At 41.1% G+C, this 20,221-nt stretch overlaps 2 protein-coding genes across 7 annotated transcripts in view; one reads left to right on the plus strand and one right to left on the minus strand.

The window, feature by feature from the left end:
* Positions 1-210: 210 nt before the first annotated feature.
* calr3a (calreticulin 3a) lies at positions 211-6,641 on the minus strand. 3 transcript variants are annotated; one of them, XM_042227196.1, is made up of 10 exons: positions 5,945-6,641; positions 5,228-5,329; positions 3,660-3,863; positions 3,430-3,524; positions 3,118-3,327; positions 2,657-2,770; positions 2,402-2,545; positions 2,108-2,200; positions 1,105-1,225; positions 211-967 (listed from the first exon to the last, which is right to left on the minus strand). In XM_042227196.1, exons 1-10 carry the CDS (start codon positions 6,036-6,038, stop codon positions 858-860), a joined length of 1,287 nt encoding a protein of 428 aa, XP_042083130.1. In that variant the 5' UTR covers positions 6,039-6,641; the 3' UTR covers positions 211-857. The 3 variants fall into 3 exon arrangements, with proteins under 3 accessions (XP_042083130.1, XP_042083131.1, XP_005938461.1); XM_042227197.1 differs by having other exon boundaries at positions 1,132-1,225; positions 5,945-6,637; XM_005938399.3 differs by having other exon boundaries at positions 829-1,225; positions 5,945-6,636.
* Positions 6,642-9,072: 2,431 nt separating this feature from the next.
* arhgap39 (Rho GTPase activating protein 39) overlaps positions 9,073-20,221 on the plus strand; it is a 63,093-nt gene continuing 51,944 nt past the window's right edge. Inside the window, exon 1 of one of the 4 annotated variants that reach the window (XM_042227195.1) lies at positions 9,073-9,344. In XM_042227195.1, the coding sequence (XP_042083129.1) occupies positions 9,151-9,344 (194 nt within the window). In that variant the 5' untranslated portion in view covers positions 9,073-9,150. Of the gene's footprint in view, positions 9,345-10,940; positions 11,365-20,221 lie in introns of those variants that run through there. The other 3 variants (XM_005938398.2, XM_014338783.2, XM_005938397.3) reach the window with 3 other exon arrangements.

A 20,221-nucleotide genomic window follows, 5' to 3' on the forward strand; every position in this document is an offset into this window, starting at 1 on the left:
GCAACTATTTGGTTTTTGTCTATTCAAAGCTCGCCTGTCAAACTCAGTCAGCTGATCACGCTGAATGAAGCATTTAAAATGTTCAGATGTAATCAGCGACATCAACTGAAGCAAGCTGCAGCCCAGTGCTTCACAATAAATGAGCTATACAAATATGCAAAACAAAAAATAATAATAATTAAAAAAAAAAAAAAAGGATGCATGGTGAATGGCAAATTAGACTTTGTTTGGTCAATGATTTATAAAAGTACTGGGAGTGGGTGACTTAATTTGTTTTCCAGCTTCTGAAATGAGCATGCCACATAAATAACACACAAATACTTTAATACTTGCACTTCTCATGTCTCTTGCTGTATACACAGATTAAAATCACTCAGTGTGAAAGAAACCGCCAAAGTTAGGCAGGCAACAGAGATCAACTACTGAAAGTAATGAAAAACAGCAAAGTTGAGAAGCTTCAATTTATTAACTCAAAACTGTGTTCACAAAGTAAAGATACTCAATCAAAACATTGGGAATGCACACACGCACACACATATCACACAGAGGACTTATGAACAAACTCAAAAATGTTGTGAGCTGTCATGTCCACAAACAAATGTAATATTTGAATAATTTACGAAAGGATCACCTCAGAAAACAAATAGTGCATCATGGTATGACAGAGATCAAAGTGCACAACCAGACATCACAGACGCTCAAGTTATGGGATTTCCAAAGGGGGAAAAAAGAAAAGAGAAAAAAAAGAAAGAAATCACATTAAATCAGAAAATCCACGTATATACCAAACACACAAACACAAGCATAAACAAACCCTTCTCCAATTTGATGGTTTGGAGAGAAAAAATGCATGGGAATCAAGAAAAAAAATCCCATCCCTCAAACATCCCACCGGAATAAAAGGCTGCTATATGAAAAGCTACAGTCCAGATGGCATCAGCCCATTTTCTGTGTCTGTCATTTGAACCTGAGGAACACACACACACACACACACACACACACACACACACCATTACAACTCGTCCTTTGGTTTGCCATTATTGTCCTCTTCTATCCCAGCATCATCATCTGACTTCTCATCATCCTCTCCCTCCTCCTCCTCACCATCCTCTTTGTCATCCTCATCATCACCTTCAGTGTCCTCCTTGTTCTTCTCCTTCTCCTCTTCCTCCCTCAGTTTCCTTTCCATATCTTCCTGCTCATCCTTCTTTTTCTTCTCTGGTCCCTAGGCAGGTGAAGAACAGTGTTAATGTTTAACATAATGGAAAGTGAATCCACAATAGGGGAGTACCGAACTGTCACCTGCAGTGTGAACCAATGCTGAACCTAAAAGCTACATTCTTTGTCTTCATTAAAATCATTTTGTTTTATCACCTGCCAAACTTTTAGTTCGGGTCCTTTTTATGTTAAGTACACCAAGTTTGACTGAGAACCACGAGTTCTCAATAAAAAACAAGCACAAAAATGTAAACAAACAAGATGCACAAAACAAACATCAAAATAACAAGCTAGACCAAAACTCTTTGTTCCATAATAAATTATGGAACTAAAAATATTTCTTCCCCAAATGAGAACCAGTAATCATTTGGACCTAGAAAACAATCATCACGATCATGAATAATGTGCCAACCATTAAAAGTTAGATGGTATAATACTGACAAACTTATTAGGTGAAGAAACTCAACCTGTACTGCCAATATGGAATTTCAAAAGTTGCTCAAAGAATCAATTTGCAATAAGCTGCTCAAGAGTTGAAGTGGCCTTATAGTTAATGTTGCTTAAGCTACAAGAAGTACCATCTTCCCTGTTTAAATACCTAGACAACTGCTCACATGTGATAGTTTTATTGCTTTCTAGTGTTTACATGCCCTAAACCACTGATCCGGATCAGCTGTGAGCTGTGGAAACATGACAGACTACATGAAAGCTGTTGAGAAGTTATCTTCTTTCTTTGGAAAAGGTCTGATCAACTCTGTAAAGCTACATATGCATGGTCTATTTATTGTGTTGCCCTTAATTCTGACTAGAACTGATTTCAGGCTGTATTCCGACAGAGGGTTTTAAATTGAAACCCCCCATTAGACCATTTACATCTAAACAGTCCTACCTTGGTTTTTCCCCAGGTTTCCTTTCCAAATTCCTCTGCCTCTTTCACATCGTCGGTAATCAGAAAGTTGTCAAAAATGGTTCCAGATTTGACCTTTCAATGAAAAAACAAACAAAACAAACAAACAAAATAAACAATGCAATATTATTTTGTCGTGACATACAGATACATTATAAATTTATTTGTCTTGAAATAAATAAACCGCAATGTAGTTTCATTTTTACATGAAAGAAACTGTTTTGTAACATTTTATTTATAACAGACCCTAATGGGGGAGTAGTGTAGCATAATTACCTGCCACAGATCCAGGCCCAGGACTCCAATGTTGTTAAATTTATACATAGTAGCATCCTGAGTGTACTCTGGGTTGTCTATCTCAGGGTGGACCCATGTTCCCTTGTAGTCAGGGTTGTCAATTTGTTTGGGTTTCCATTCCCCCTACAAAGGTATTAGAGAATAAGTTACATTTTCTTCCCTTTATACTAGTAAAAAGACCTCCAATGGAAATTCTTCACTTTTTCGGTAAACCTCAAGCAATGCAGCCCATACTTTATACTCTGGATTGGCGATCATGGGGGGCTCCCACTCTCCATCCATGTCCTCGTCCCAGTCGTCAGGCTTCTTGGCATCAGGGTCAGGGATCGTCTCTGGCTTGTCCCAGTCCTGGAAGACAGCAGCACTGAAGTTACCAATCAGAGATGCCAATCAAAACAGGACTTGTCCAAGAGTACAAATAGCTCCATCCTGGCTGTTCCAAGAAAAACAAGGAATGGCAACATTAATGTAAGACTGGATCAACATTATCAACCCACAATTGGCACTATTCAGTGTATTCTGGCTGCAGTGGATGGCCTAATGAAATTATGCATTACAACAAAATTGAACAATAAGAAAATGTTCAACGTCATTAACACCATGTTCAAGATTTTATTGTAAATTTGGGACTTTAATCTCAGAACATCTGTATAGCTTTATTGCAAGTAATCTAAAATCATTTTAAGTCATGTTACTTCAGGCTTTGTGTCACTGGGATCGTCAATCTTAGCCCTGTCATCCCAGTCGCTTGGCTTCTTAGCTTCAGGGTCCTTGATCTTCTTTAAGGGCAGCATGTCCCAGTCGTCCTCAAAGGAGCCAGACTCTACCTTCTCATTGTCGATCTTCACCTCATATGTCTGGTCTGGATTCACAATCAGTGTGTACAAGTGGGTCAGCTCATCATCCTGAAGGATGACATGGAGAGAATTTATGGGAAATCTCTAACAGATTCATGGTTTACAAAATTTAAAAAGGGAAATTATTTAACAGTCTTGGTGCATAGCTACCTTGCATTTGATGTCTTTCTTGATAAGATGGTTCTGACCCTTGTAGTTAATTATCACATGAACCTTTTTTGTGCTGTATCCACAAATGTCAGGCCCTGTGTACACAGGCCACATTATGATATGATTATATACCATGATTACAAAAGAAGGACGTCATTTCGAACAGCTCAAAGTCAGATGGAAAAACATCATGTTCTGGTTTCAGGCTTCAGTGTCTCTCCAAGACTCACCAAACATGATGTAATACTGGGAGTCTCCATGCATGTCACTCTGGTCAAGCTCATTGGGGAAGAGCTTGATGTAACCACCTCCACAGTCTATCTTCTGCTCATGCTTGACAGTGAACTGGATGACCAGGGGCTTTCCCTCATTGCTAAATGGCTCAAAGTGGGCTGACAGGGCATAAAAGTGGGCATCCTGGCTGGTCCGGATACCTAGAATGAGCACAAAAGTGATTATTATTATTATTATTACTACCAATATAGACTGAATAAAAATGCACAACTCTTTCTAATTTCAGTAAAGGCATGTAAAGAAGTATATTTTTAAAATATCCATATGAACACTGAGCAGCCTGAAATGCCTTAAGAAAAATAAAAGTAATATGTCTGTTTCTATAATCGTATGCACTAATGCTGGTATTCTGAAACTACATCTTGAATAGTAGGAACTGCACTAGAATGAAAACCATTGAATAATTAGGGATTTTTCACATGTTGAAGACCCATCCAGTCAAACAAACAGACCCCTGGCAAGCTGATTCTCACCCACGGGCCACATTTTTGACACCCTAAATTTCTTAATTCTATTCTTCTTTTGCACTAACAGAATTTTGTGGTTCAATGTTTCACTTCAACAATGTCAGAGATTCTAAAATCTGAAATAAAACAGTCTTTATTTTGTATCGGAAGAGGATTAGGGTCACTTAAAAAAAAAAAAAAAAGTGGGCACATCTTTTTTTTCTTCTTTTCCAGAATTCTGATAAAAAAGTCAGAATTCTGAGAAAATTCTGACTTTAAAATCTGAGATTTAAATTCTGAGAAAATTCTGACTTTAATCTCAGAATTCTGAGAAAAATAATTCTGATGAAAAAGTCAGAATTTCTCAGATCTCAGAATTCAGACTTTTTTTCTCAGAAAAAAGGAGAGGAAAAAAAAGACGTGCCCAATTTTTTTCCCAGTGGCCCTAATCCTCTTCTGTACAATCATGGTTTCCAGTAGTACCCAAAAAGTTGATGATGGGGCTGCGCTATATAAATATGCACTGTCCCATACTTTTAGTCAGATTTGCAGCCTGATCGGGACTTCTGGTTTCAAAGAGCCAAGACAGTGACAGGGAAAATTCTCTGGACAAAAAAGGGTACTTTTGCATTGGGTCAGAGCACTGTGTTTACATCCATGCACTCTATGACTATCAGTCATATTTATAATTCTTCCATCTGTAATTAAAGTCCAACATTAACTATTTTATCAGTGTAATAGAAATTTGGAATGGGAAAACTAATCTAAGGTTACCAAATGGGAAGATTACTGACAGTACAAATCTTTTTTTTTTTTTTTTTTTTTTGAGTATCCAAATTTAAAATAGGTTTGGAATTGGAGTATCAAAGGCCATGAGAGCACTGGAGGCTCTTTGCAGGATATTCCAGTCCTGAGTTTAATCTGTCTGACCCTGTGCTCACATTTACATTGGCAAACCTGTGTTAGCTGCATTTGCATGATAAGACACCAACTCTTGGTCTATGCAAATAACACAATTTTGTATCAGTTGTGTTTCTAACACAACATAGTATTCTTACCTTTATCAGCTTCAGCATCCCCATAAAAGTTTCCAGCACTCAGTTTCCACTGTCCATAATCTGATTTATGTTTCGACTCGACCCAACGGCTCTTCCATCCATCTGAAACACATTAATGCAACCCGACTGGTTACTCACTGTAATTCCTCTGATTCTGGTTACATTAACACCAAGCCACCGTGCACATTTATTACACTACTTGTTCCACAAACCTACTGAGGACTCCAAATGCAATTACTCAACATGATGATAAAAGTGAAAAACTTTGAGATTATATAAATGAACTCCTATATGCAGTGACAGGGTTTAGAGTTTTTCTGTTTAAAAAAAATTAAGGGGCTCCAAATATTTTATCCAAATGCTTTTACCCATAAAGGTTCCAGCACGGTTCTGCATGGTTTGACTAACATAGGAAAATAGAAAATAGTTGCGCCCTTAACCCAGTACTAGACGACATTTAGACACATTTAACTTAAAAAATAACATTGGAGCGTATGCTTTACTAATGTATTACGCTATTATTTTCAGCCAGCCACTCATCAATGGGTTAAATTTATAGAGTAAGTTACCTTAAAAATTCCAGGAACATATATTAAGTTGTCTTTAATTAAATTACCAAATAAGAGATTTAATGTGAACTGCCGTGAAGACGTTGACTTTTTTTTTAATGCAATCATTCGTGTAAGACAAGCAGATATGAAATGGACTGTGTTCTACCTCCATCCAGAAACTGTTCCTTGAAGTAAACCGTAGCGTCGATAGTTAGCGCCAACGATGCCAAAACTACAGTAATTACCACCGGAAACTTCATGATGCTAGCTGCAGTCTGGTAGCAGGTGGTGAAACGATGAGATTGAAAGTCCGATGAAGGAAACGTAAGCTGAGAAATCTAACAGCGTTGAATCCCACACAGATGGCCCTGGTTCATTGGACGAGCGTTTCACCAATGGAAACAGACCACGGTTTATTTTTCGGGAATGCTCGTGTTCGATCGGAAGGAGATCGGAGGAGGCGCCTGCTTTCCTGCAGTTTTTAGCCAGGGACGATGAAAATGAAAATGTGGGTGTCCGATGGAAGAAGGAAGGCTTAAAACGTCGGTTACGTTGTGAAAATATATTTGACTTATGAATGATTAACAGTTGTTTTGGAAGAAGATACGAGCGAGTTCAAAGCAGGCTTTAAAGGCCTCCGTCTGTGTGCCCTGTGCAGTGATCAGCAGGCACGAGACCGGTTACACCCATCACTAAGCACGGGGTGATGCCGGTGTCGTTCAGGTTAATTAAATTTGTTTACATATTCCACTCTCCCGTTGGCTTTTCTGTAATATAAATAACAAGCCGACATTTTCCTTGCTACACCACCGATCAGCTTTAGTTTACCTGCAGTGCTGCAGGGTAGTCTAGCCTCCCATTAAACCCATAACTACAATACTGTGTGATCTTGAGCCACCCATCATCTCTTCTGTAGGAAAATCGGGAATAGTTGCCATAGTCATAGTTTTCAGTCACGTGATCGATTTGCTCCCCTGGGTGGTATCATGGTGCCCAACAGTGGACAGTCACTGTTACTTAAGAAAAAAGTGTTGTTTTTTCCACCTGTCTCGAGCCGAAACCACTTGGATCATGTATCATAAAGGGAAAACGAAGATATGACGAGAAACTACTTGTGATCCATATTTTGCCCTAGCAGCTTTATTTAAATCCCAGAAAGTGGAGATATCTACGTCTGAGAACCGCTCACCTTACACTGCTGCCAGGATGGAAGATTTCAAAATACAGACCAATGACTGTAGAAAACTTTTCTTTCTTGTAATTTCTTGAAATAGTCTTCAGGAATAGTTCTCTTGAAGCTTCTTGGAGGACATTCCAAAGATCTTCTTTGGATGTTGGCTGTCTTTTGTCCTGTTCTCTGTCAAGATAACCCAAAACTGCTTAAGTAATTATAAGGTCTGGGCTGTGGTAAAGCAAATCAATGTTGCATTTACCCAGGTGTAACCCTAACTCTAAACCTAACCCATTGTCAGTGTATTTGGGATCACTGTCATGGTGAAAAACTCGACCAATGTGATGCTTTCTAGATGCTGGACCAAATGCTAAAGGGACCTTTCTGTGATCATAATTTCATACATTTTGAAAGGAATAAAAGAAATCATAAAAGAATGAATAATAAATAATATAATAATAAACAAATAATGGGAAGACTGAAAACAGACAAGCTAAATAATAATACACTGGTTACCTTTATAGTTTTAGGCTGACTCTACAAAAACCAGAAAGACCCATTATCAGTGTATCACATAATAGACGCAGAATAATACCAGGTCAGTGTTATCAGAAGGGATGAGTAAGGAAAAGTGTGAATGTTTTTGCCACAGGGAGCACATGCATTTTTGTAGTTGAGTGTGGAGCTAATAAAGTTCAATTCAATTCATTTATAATTTGAAATTTTCATTTTAAATGTCCTTTATACTTTAAAGCATTTTGCAGCAGCCTTTAGCTGATTCAACATTGTACCATTTTAATTGAACTGAAGGCTTTTCCAAAAGTTTTTAGAACAGCCCAATAATAACAAATTACAATAGTCCAGCCTATAAGTAGTAAATGCATGAACTGGCTTTTCAGCATCACTCTGAGACAGGATGTTTCTGATTTTAGAGCTCTTGAAATCAGTCCTTCATATTTACCTAATATGCACATTAAAGGACATATCATGGTGAGAAATGAATACAAGAATTCTCACAGTGTTACTGAAGGCCAAGGTAATGTCATCCAGAATACGTATGATCAGACACCATGTTTTTAAGATTTTTCAAACTGAGTGCAAGAACCTCAATTTTAGAAGGTGGAAATTACAGGTGATCCAGCTCTTTATGTCTTTAAGACATTTCTGCAGTTTAACTAATCGGCTTCATGGATAGATTAAGCTGGGTGTCAACTACATAGCAATGAAAGTGTATTGTGTGCCTTCGAATGATACTACCTAAGGGAAGCATGTATAATGTAAACAGAATTAGTCCAAGCATGGAATCGTGTGGAACTGATAATTATCCTTTGTGCATGAAGACAACTTCCCATGTACATGGATATATTGGAGTCTATTAGCTATGACCGAAGCTACTGCACCTTTAATTCCTACGACATGCTCTAATCCCTGTAACAAAATATTGTGTTCACCAGTATGCAGTATCGCACTGAGGTCCAGCAGGCCTCCCTAGACATGAGCCAACTGTGTGAGGCCATTAGTAACCTTCACTATCGCTGTTTCTGTACTGTGATGAGTTCTGAAACAGGACTGAAATGCTTCAAATAAATTATTTATCTGCAAATGGTTTTTTAGCTGTTTTACAACTATTCTTTCAAGAATTTTAGAGATAAAAGGAAGATTGGAGATTTGCCTTTAAATTAGCTAAGTGTGGCGGGTTGTGGTTTGTGGCTTAGCTGTAGGGGATGGGTGGAGCAGGGTGTGGTGTCAGGGAAGGCTGACCCACACAGCTGACCCTCATAATCTAATCATGCCTTCCCTTTTGTGAGTAGGCGCACGTTGGCATGGACCTGGAGAAGGGTGCTGTAAGCAGGATGCAGGGGTAGGGCCAGCTGAGAAAGCCAGACGCTGTGACCTGTGGAAATTGAAAACTCCTGAGGACAATTTTTGTCAAATGTTTTTGTAAAAGTAAATAAACTGTCATTATCACAGCTCTCTGCCACTTCATGCTAAAGTGTTGTCTAAAACCCGGTCTGCGTGATTACAGACTGGTGGACGGCATTACCGGTGGAGGTGCTAGCCCAGATGATGGTGGATCATCCCTGTGATCCGCTGCAGTAGTGGTCGGCAGATCCATCTAATCCTACTCTCTCTTCCGTTTCTCCACAGGTCCCAGAGGTTAGAGATGGTATAACCCAAAAAAAAAAAAAAAATGCCTGCGGATGAAGATGGGACAGGTGCTCCATGTTCCCGGCCCTACAACACTCTCCCTTAGCTGGAGAGGGATGTACCTGCATACCAGTAAGGTTCCAAGGGCCTGGGTCCACCATAGCCTGGTGGACCCAGGCCACACAGAGACCCTGGTCCATCAAACCCTGGTTCGGCTCGGGCGTAGTTGGAGGCAGAGTGGGTGGAGGTTAGTTGTGTGCATGGGGGTTGTGCATGAAAGGAAAAATCAACCTAACTATAAATTGTTAGGCAGCAAAGGAATGCCATCCTTGAAATGAAACTGCCCCGAAAACTCTGTTGGAACCGGTTTCTCCACACAGCAGTGATATGATGTACATTTTGGTGTCCATAGATGCAAAAACTTTCCAGCTTTAAAACATGCCTCGCTGGAACTCCTTCATAAAGACTTTCTGGCGCTGCATGAGTCTGAGGAGTTCAGCCAGCAGCAGGTGGAAACACCCGTTGCTGAAAACGTGGCCCTCAGAGAGTTGGTGAAATCCTTCACTGAATGAATGACCTGGCTCTCAGAAGAAAACTGTTGTGCTTCAGGCCCGCAGCCTGAGGGACAACGTTCTGTTTTCAGGCTTCTCAGAGACATTTCATCCACATTCACCTGAAACTGATAATGTGGTTTAAACAATCAGCTTTCATCATGCCCATTTTTGGGAGGGTAAAAGAAGTGATGGATGCAGACCCAAAACAATTTTGAATATTTTAAAGAAGAAGAGGCGGTGAAGAGCTGAGGCCAAAAGGGCTGCAGACACCCCAGATCTATTGGGTCTGGGGCCGTCTGCCTCTAGCTCCTTGGGGGCCTTGTTCCAGTCTCTCATCCTCAAGTACGTTTCATGACGAACGCTCATACAAAGACACACACATTCTCACTCTTTCCCACATATGCACACACACAAATCACAGCAAAATTGTATGTTTGTTTGTGTACCTAACTTTGTTTTGTTCAGTTGTTGTGTGTTTCTCTTTGTGTGTTCTGTTGCAGATGCAACAGTTACATCCTAGACTTTTGCCACTCTCGTCTTTCTGACCCTTTTATATTCCTCTGCCACTTTCTCCTGTCTTTCTACAACCTGGCTCTCACCCCCTTTCCTCTACAACATAATATCCTCTCTAATAATAACATGAAATAAAATAAACCAAATGAGCAAATGCTGATGTGTTAACAGGAGCATAGAAACTCTTTACAATGGAAAAATCTAGGAAGCAGGTCTAGGCAGCAAATGCTCTGAATGTCCACTTGGGGTTAAAAATGGCATGCACAGATAGATGCCCGCTGTCTTTGTGAAGACACCAAATACATTTCTTATCCTGCTAGCACAACTGCAACAATAAAAACTGGTCACAAAACCATAAAAAAACAATCTTAATTGTCAGCCAGCCTTAAACCCAATTTTAAACCTAGTCTAAGGCATCCACCAGAGGTTCTCTTGTAAGTACAGGATTTAGTTCAGCACTTTAACGGTCCAAATAGTACCTATTAATAACCTACTGTCAGTATATGTCTAGACAGGCATATTTGACATTGATTTCAGATCAGTGAGAGATTATGATGAACTGCTTTGATAGGTGTGTTTTTCAAATTGTTGCTCATTTGCATCTGTAAATATTCCTCAGGTCGGTGAAACACCACAAAGACAAAGGAGATGATCGTGGACTTTAGGAGGCACAGAGTAGACCTGCCTCCCCTCCACATAAAGCTGTGGAAAGCATTGTGGTACTAAAAGCAGATGCTATCAGAAATTTTATATATATTTTTCCTCTTGTGCTTTTGTTGATAGGTGTGTCATTAGGGACTGTTTCCAGATGTCCCTCGGTAAAACTTGAGATCTTGCCGTTCAAATTTTCTGGTTGTGATTTTACATGAGCTTCGTATTGTGGGATAACAGTGTAGTAAACTGCTGTCATGTTACAACAGCTGACATAAGATCACCCAGGCTGCAGTATAGTGCTTGTTGACGGTGGACTTCCCAACTGCATAAAACGTTTCTCCAGTCACTGGGACCCTACATCGTTGGCGAGAAGCTTTTATGCTGAAAGTAATGGTCGGATGTGTTGTACCTTAATTTTGGCGGCTTGATAGAAGTCTGGAACGGATGACCGACTCGGTGACGGTAACCGCAATTTAGGCAACATGGGAGATGTTGTGGGATTTATCTTGAACGGATTTTAAAAACCGTCGGGAAAATGGCCGAGAGGTAAGTCCAGCAACACTCGCACTGTTTTGCTTGTTGAGGGGAAAAACGAGCACGAACCAAGGGAGGCAGCCAGCCCAGAGATGAGACTAGCAGCCGCGGTTCGCTTGGTGGCTGTGCTTACTAGCTAGTTCGCCACGTATTCGCTCCCACGATTCAAGGATTTCCACGCAGAACATATGTGCGAATTTAGTGTCTTTCCCTGTCATCTCCCTCGGTTGTTAGTTATTCGCCGGGGTGGTTGTATCTGGATATTTGTCAGCGTGGCAGGAGCGATGCGTGGAGGCTAGATGCTGTTGCACCTGTCGGTCTAAATTCCCATCTCTTTGCTGGAATGCTGCTAACCTGCTTTCATAAGTAGATGCTGACAGGAAATGCACCTTATCACTTCGAGAGGAGGCTCGAATAGAGAAATCCTCCTTTGCAGCATCTCGTCCTTGTGATGGATCGAGGCGACTCCCATGGCGCGGCACTAGAATGAGAGGTGCATGGCCCAATCACAGTCAGATCTACATACATGTCTCCTTATTCACTAGCCTATAATTATGAAGAACAACAAACAAACAAACAAAATAGTTTCTCAGCTCAGTTAATGAGTGGTTAACTCTCGAGCGTAGAGAAACCGCAACACCAAATTCCGCCAAATCCCAACACATCAATGTTTTTTATAACACAGGCGTGAACAGCTTTTTCTCATTTAGTAGTTCTGCGTGGGAGGTTCGGTGTTCCTATAATGAATTAACCACATTGAGGAAAATCTCACCCCTCTGTTCGCCATGATCTTCCATGATCAGTGCAGGGAGGTGGGAAATTAACGACAGGAATCCAGCTGGATCAGGACTTGTTTTGTGTATGTGCAAATCCTCCTGTTTCCTCCATGCGCCTATTTAATAGTATTTTCTTTAATGAGGCCGAACAGGTTCTTATGCTGTTCATGTAAATCTGTCTTTCCTGATATAAACAAAACAGGCTGAATTTGAATAGAGTGTAGAGTCGACGTGAATCCAGCCTCCCAGGCCGGTGTTCTTCAGCTGCCAACATCAAAAATATGGACGTGTTTTTATCACGCTGATTGCCTTGAAAGTCAGGGTGTGGAACACATCGTGGCAGTTTGTCCCCAGAACTTAACAAGCTCATGTGGGTGTGTTAATAAATGAAGGCTGGGAATATCCAGGGGTCATTTAGCCTCATGCAAATCATTACTGCAGGTCAGTCCATTCAGATTATTGATTTGTTCAAAAAGGGTCATTTTAAACAAATCTGGATTCACGGGTACAGTGATAATTGAAAGGTTTGAGATAAGTAGTTCTGGACTCAAATGCAGTTGTTCTTGTTGTTTGGATCAAAAGCATCAGAATCTTAGCCCGCTTTACACCACCTTCTTCTCGCCACCCTGATTGTGTGAGTTTTTATGTTTCATATATTACTTTCACAGAGAACCAAGTCAAAAGAAAACTCACATATCTGCTTTATTTGCTGTATTAGCCAGTGACGATTGGATGGTGTAGTTAAAGGTTGAGGATAAGAAGTAAAAGTAATGCAAACTAAGAATTGCTGCCGCAGTCTTGTAGAAGTTAAACTGGTACCTGTGGCTCAGGTGGTAGCGCGGGTTGTCCACCAGTTGGAAGGTGGATAAATTGATCTCATGCTCCTTGAGTTCTTAAGTAGGGATTTGAGAGCCAGTGTTCCCAGCAGCTCACTTCCTTGGAATTGTTAGTCTGCTTACCTATTGATCCTGCTTATTGGTTCCACTTGCACTACAATCAGCTGATTTCAGTTTGTGTGCAGTAGAGCAGTGTACAGCAGGGATATGGACTGAACTTTTATTTCTACTGCATAGAATGATGAGAGCCCAGTTGTAAAGTGCAAACTGGATCCAAGACAGAAACGGCTGCGTTATGGTGCTAACACAACTTTGCCTCTTTGCAAGTGCCTGCACAGATGGCATGCTAACACTAAGCTAGCAAGAACCCAGAGGTATGTTAAAGCTGAGTGACTGCTGACCGACCACAGCAGCCAGACCCTGAACTTTAACTGGTAACAAAAGCAGCGATGAACAGTCAGGCTGCAGCCTCCGTTTCTACCATTTCATGTTTCTAAAGCAGAATCACTGTGGACGTCGCTTTGAAGACTCTTTAGGCTGGTTTTTATCTTTGCTTCATCTTGTCGGCTTTGTGTTTATACCTAAACGCTAAGAGAAAGATCATATGTGTGTGCTCATTAAGATGGGGATTTGTTTTGCTGTGTGGAACTGTAACCTAAAGGTTTAAATTGTTAACTAGTAATTGTGTTATGGAGAAACTCAATGTAACGTAACGAGTTGAATAATGAATTACTTTCTACTGGGAGTAATTAAGTAATGTACTGCTTTACTTTGAATAAAAGTGTTTTGTGCAATCCATTACTTTTTTGACTCCAACACTGATGACCATTGATGTCTTTAAGAGCGCAATGAGAATCAATAAGGAATTGAATCAATAAGTGATATTGATCATGGAATCGTAACTGCTAACTTGTTACAAATTCCCATCCCTTGTCTTCCTTGTGTAAGATGGTGTGTAATCATGCATATGCTTAGGCATGAATGTGTTTCGTTGGGTGAATGAAACGTGTAATAGTGTTGTATGAGTAGTGGTGAATATGCTGTCTCTTGTTCACTACAGACTCACAATCCTTCTGTCAACACAACCAAAGTGTGGTTAATAATGTCTAAACATAACCATGAAAAGTTAATGCTGCTGAAGACACCAAAAGCAGATAAAGTCTGATTTAGCATATTTTACAGAAAAAAGCAAGCAGATATGTTACTGGTGAGGGATTGTGTGTCCACTGTCAACATTTTAGCAAATTACAAGATACTGAAGCTGTACAGTGGTGCGGTGGTTAGCACTCATGGACAAGATAATGTAACTGAATCAGCTGGACTAATTGCCTCTCTGAGTAATTATTTAAAGTGTAATAACTAAATTCATTATAACTACAGTAGCCTCACACTTTGTAAACCGTTGTGTGTGACTATTTTCTATGGCCTGGATTTTAACAGATCTTACCACCACCTTGGAAATGGATACTGTTTATCACCAGCAGTGTGTGATGACTTTTACAGGAAGGCAAGCAGCGAGAAGTCTTTTTATCGTCAATATGCCAAAAGTGCAACAAAATTATATGCAGTCTCATTCAGTGCAAAGAAAGCAATCTAACTATTCACAAAAATACAAAATTAAAAACCTTTCTAGTAAATAAACACAGTAGAAACAGAATATAAATATAAATAAATAGATATATACATGCGTGTGTGTGTGTGTGTGTGTGTGCTTCAGTCATTGTGTATTGGTTACACAGGTTGGGTATTGCACAGGTTAGTAAAGATGTAACAATGTTCATTTATTGTTTATTATTGCAACAGCCTTGTCATATGTGTGTTGTGAATATTTGATTGAATTATTCTTTAGATGTTGTTAAGTTCACTTGGTCATGCAGGAAATATTGAAGCGTGCTATACTTGTCTGCTGCTGTGGGTTCTTGGTCATCGCAGGTGTTGGTTTTCTGGGTTAGGTCATCACCCAGGCACAGGCCCAGAACCTTCAAGTCAGAGCCTCTCCACACAGTACCCATTAATGTATATGACGATTAGATGTGCTTCTCCTGAAGTTCACTATTATTTCTTTTGTTTTTGTGGTGTTGAGGAAAAGGTCGTTGCTGCTGCACCATGATGCCAGTTTCTCTACCTTGTCCCTGTATGCACACTCATCTTCCCCCATGATGAGTCCAACCGCTGTCATGTCATCTGTGAAATTCACTATTGAGTTGCTTGGGTGAGTGGGGTGCAGTCGGGTGTGTGGAGAGTGTACAGCAGGAGAGTCGGCACACATCCCTATGGCAAGCCAATGTTGAGGCTGAATGTTGGGTAAAGTTTGGGCCCTTCTTTAACTCACTGTGGGCGGACTCTCAGGAAGTCCTTAATCCAGAGTCAGATGGAGTATGGGAGGACGAGGTTGATTAGTTTTGTTCCCAGTCTGCTAGGGGTGTTTGTGTTAAATGCTGAGCTGAAGTCAGTGAAAAGAAGCCTAGCATAACTGTCCTTGTGCTCTAGATGAATCAAGGTTGTGCGGCTAGCAGTGGCTACGGCATCCTCTATTATCCCTCTGTGTAAACTTGTGGGGGTTCAATTTACATGGTCCTCGAATTATGTGACTTTTGACCAGGTTCTCAAAACACTCGATAACGAATGGAGTGAGAACCACTGGGTGGAAGTTAACTAGGCTGCTGGTGGTGTTCCTTTTGGGACAGCCATGAATGGTCAAGGCCTCCAGGCAGGGTGGGACAGTGGTCTGTGCTAAGGACAGGTTGTGAGCTGGTCTGTACAGACCTTCAGCACCTGATGCAATCAGGTCCTGCTGCATTTCTGGGGGTCCTGTTAACTGTCCTTAACATGCGTCTCATGTCATGATTCTCCAACACAAAGATGTGGCTGGTGTTGGCCTGTGTGTGTGGTGTGACTGCGTCTGGTGTTTTTTGTTCAAAGCGGCCAAAGAAGCAGTTCAACGTCTCCGCTAGCACAACATCACCATCCACAGCCCTGGGTCTGGGGTTGTAGTTAGTGATGTTTTGGACCCCCAGCCACAGTTGCCTCAAGTTGTTGTTCTGGAGATAGTCCTTAGTTGTTATAATCCAGCTTGGCCTGTCTGATGCCCCTTTTCAGGTTTGCTGTGGCTGCATTGTGCAGTTCCAAGTCATCCGACCTGAAAGCAGTGTTTCTGTTACTAAGCAGGGTCCTGACCTCACGTGTCATCCAGGGCTTGTGGCTGGCATACACCTGGATGCATTTGTCAGTGGTGAGAGTGGCAGTGGTTAGGAGAGTATGGATGTAGTGTACTCCTCCAGGTCCTGAGATTCAAAAATACTCCAGTCTGTATTCTCAACACAGTCTTGTAGCTGCAAAGAAGCACCCAGCCCATGTTTTAACTGTTTTTGAAGTAGGGGTGCAGCAGTCCCCAATGAACTATTGTCTTCCAGCTGTAGCCTCACCTCATCCATTTTTGTTCACAATAGACCTGGCTTTTGTAAGGAAAAGGCTGAGGAGCGGAGGCTTTTGAAGCGTTTTCCTTATTCTTTCCTTCACACTGGCTCTACAGCTTTGTTTCTGTTTGTTATCCTTATGTTGTGGGAGTGAAGAACCTCTGTTGTAAGAATCCCATCACTCTGTAGACCCAGTAACAAGAGGTCTTATCTGCTGAACATGAGGTTTGTCCAACATCGCGTTGATGAAATTGTATAACAGATGTACAAAAACAAACAAAAAGATGACTGAATGCAAGACCTCTGAGCGGTACGCCGTCATGTTGTCTTTTCATTGTCTACATCACATTATCACATACATTGCTCTAAGTGGTTGGCAACAGGAAACTCATCTGTTACTATGCTAAATCACTGAAGCTTGTTTACTTGCTAATCCTAGGTGTGTTTCTATATGAAGCGTGGATAGTAACTGATTTCAGAGCAGTGAAAGCAGACCAGCAGCAGCTTGCCTCTCACTCTGGTTTTATCCACAATGCTGCCTGCCTCTCAGCTTGCCCAGCTCCAGCCAGTGCTGAAGATGGACACGCCCGCATTACGGAGAGAGCTAGTCTTCAATGAAATAATTGCAACAGTCAACCACAAGATAGCAGTAATTTAAAGGCTGTATACACATATTGACAGGTGAGGAGCTTTATGGCAGTGCTGTGTGAGATAAAAAGAGACAGATTGCTTTACTTTTGTATGTTTTAAATGATTTCTGCTTTTAGATTTCACAAGTCAAGCACTGCTTTTATCAGGGTGGAACATCACTGGTTAACACATAGTTGTTAAACAGCCCTGTTTCATGCTAATTCTGTTGGCCAATAATGAAATAGAAACTCATGTCCAGGAAAACAGATTTATTGGAAATGTAGTTGTAGTAAAATGGAGTATACTTTAACTGGACACTGTTAGGTACTCCGTGCTGGTACCAGGCTCAATCGCCTTTTGTTTTAAGAAATAGCCTTTTTTTTGTGACATAGATTCATCAAGGTGCTGGAGACATTCCTCACAGATTTTGATTTACATGATAACCTCAAACAAATGTTGCAGATTTGTACGTCATGCACATCCGTGATGTACACGTCTCATTCCACCACATCCCAGAGGTACTCTGTTGGATTACAATGTGGTGACTCTGGAGGCCATCTGAGCACAGTGAAATCACCGTTGTGTTCAAGAAACCAGTTTGAGGTTATTCAATCTATGTGACATGTGATGCAATGCTGCTGGAAGCCAACAGAAAATAGGTTGTCTCAAGAATCTCAACTACATTTACATGCCTAAATGCACTGAGTTGCTGTCATGTGATTGGCTGATTAGGGAAGACCTGTTGAAGACAACAAAGTGTTACGACTCCGCTGGCTGCTAACTGGGGATGCAGGCCTGACAGATGGTTCTCTGTCAGGGGAAATTGAAGAGAAGAAAAGGAAGCTGAAAAGTAAATGGATGACAGCCATGTTAATTGGCTTAACGTGCCAATTACATGTTACAAGCATCTGTATGAAGAATAAACTGGAGAATAATAACCATTTTTTTCTGTACTCTGGCATAGAAGAAAACAAGGCTGCTGCTGCTGCTAGTAGCGGATTGTGTGTGAACACAACGCTATATGCATTCCTTTAAGAAAAGAAGTAACATGTAAAATATAAGTAAATGTTTAATTAAAGAGTTTCATATAGCTAGTTTCATAATTCTCTTAAAATATCCACACAGTATTTATATTTCTGTCCATTAAATTGTGCTGGGTTTTCTGAATGTGTTTTAGAATAGAAGACTGGTCTATTTTTGTCTCTGTTTTGTAGAACTGGTAAATTATTTTAAAGGCAACCCTTTACTGATTATATCAGAAATATGCTAATTAGCGGCTGCACTACAGCAGCTTTGAGAAGACAAAGGGAATCCTTTGTGCTTTACTTTGCTCACAGTGGCATTTACTCTTTTGCAAAAAGGTTTTAGAGATATATTCCATCCATCCATTCTCTTCTGCTTATCACAGTTGTGGAGGCTAGAGCCTATCCCAGCTACCAAAGGTTGAGAGGCCGGGTAGACGTTGGATAGATTGCCAGCAGATTATGCAGAGCTAAACGCAGAGGGACAGACAACCATTCACACTCACATTCACACCTATAGGCAATTTAGTATCATAAATTACCCCTCAAAAAACCGCATGTCTATGGATGGTGGGAGAGAACCTACACAAACACAGGAAGAATATGCACACTCCACACAGAAAGACTGTGGCCAGGTGGTGGAGGTGAACTCGGGACCTTCTTCCTGTGAGGCAACAGTGCTAACCGCCATATTGCTATTTTCTATCACCTGCCACTGGATCAGAGACTTTCTCTCAGACCGTGTACAGCAGGGGTGTTCAACTCCAGGCCTCAAGGGCCATTGTCCTGCAAGTTTTAGATATCACCCTGGGTCAACAAGTCATTAGTTCATTACCAGGCCTCTGGAGAACTTCAAGACATGTCGAGGAGGTAATTTATTCATTTAACACCTCTGGTGTACAGAGAGTTAGAGTGGGGCCTCATCTTTCCTCAGCCTTAACACCGGCTCTTCACAAGGCTGTTCTACTATCAGTGCCCTACTATACACTCTGTACACACATGACTGTGTCAGTACCCACACAGACAACGCAGTCATTAAGTTCACAGAGGATACCACCGTGGTGGGGCTCATCTCTGGGGGAGACGAGACAGGATATAGAGCTGAGCTTCAGAGGCTGTCGGATTGATGTGCGGACACCAACCTGGACCTCAAGAACACCACGACAAAAGAACTGGTAGTCGACTTCAGAAGGAGGAAGTCTGAGCTGCAGCCTGTCAGCATCAACAGGGAGTGCGTGGAAAGGGTGTCCAGTTTCAAGTTCCTGGGTGTGCACATAGACAAGCTCAAACACCTCGGTGGTTTTAAAGAAGGCCCAACAGCGTCTCCATTTTCTGAGAATCCTCAGAAAAATGGACCTGAAGAAGGAGCTGCTGATTGTGTTCTACCGCTGCTCCACTGAAAGTGTGCTGACTGCATCTCTGTGCGGTTCTCCAGCTGCACCACGGCACACAAAAAGACACTTCAGAGGGTCATTAATATGGCCCAAAAATCATTGGACATCCTCTTCCCTCCCTGAAGGACTTGTACAGCACTCGCTGTCTCAGGAGGGAACGCAGCATCCTACAGGACTCTGTAGTGCAGATGTGGGACAGTTTCCAATTTCGTTGTGCTGTTGTTCTAGATATGACTGTGCAACGACTACAAAGAGTTATCTGTCCTGTTATGTATGTATATTTACTATGAAAAATTATTTTCCCTCTTCCTGATCTCTTAGTTTTTGCATAGTTTTTGCATATTTGTCAGCCGTGGCAGCAAGATCTGCAAGTTTTCGAAAACTGGCAGTGAGCCCTGACAACGAGCCCTCTTTGCCTAATTATTTATTTTCAGCCACACTGGAGAGTATTAAGGTTTGTTTGAAAGGATATCAAAGGAATTAAACCTTATTTATTTATTTATTTATTTATTTATTTATTTATTTATAAATGTTATTCAGAGGTGGACTTGCTGGTGTGTTTCAGATCATTGTTTTCCTGCATGTCCCGAGAGAGCTTCAGCTTCAGGGACGTGATGGCCAGGTGAAATGCTCCTTTAGGGTTTTCTGGTAGAGAGCAGGACTCACGGTTCCATTGCTTGGGACAAGTCATCCAGGTCCTGAAGCAGCAAAGCAGCCTGATGTTCTTTTTATGAACATCAAACTAACTTACAACAAGTAAAATGGGACTTAAACCTCCCAGAAAGTTCAGATTTT

Source organism: Haplochromis burtoni, unplaced genomic scaffold (assembly GCF_018398535.1).
Source record: "Haplochromis burtoni strain Fernald_Lab_line unplaced genomic scaffold, NCSU_Asbu1 Contig_249, whole genome shotgun sequence".
Classification (NCBI taxonomy): domain Eukaryota; kingdom Metazoa; phylum Chordata; class Actinopteri; order Cichliformes; family Cichlidae; genus Haplochromis; species Haplochromis burtoni.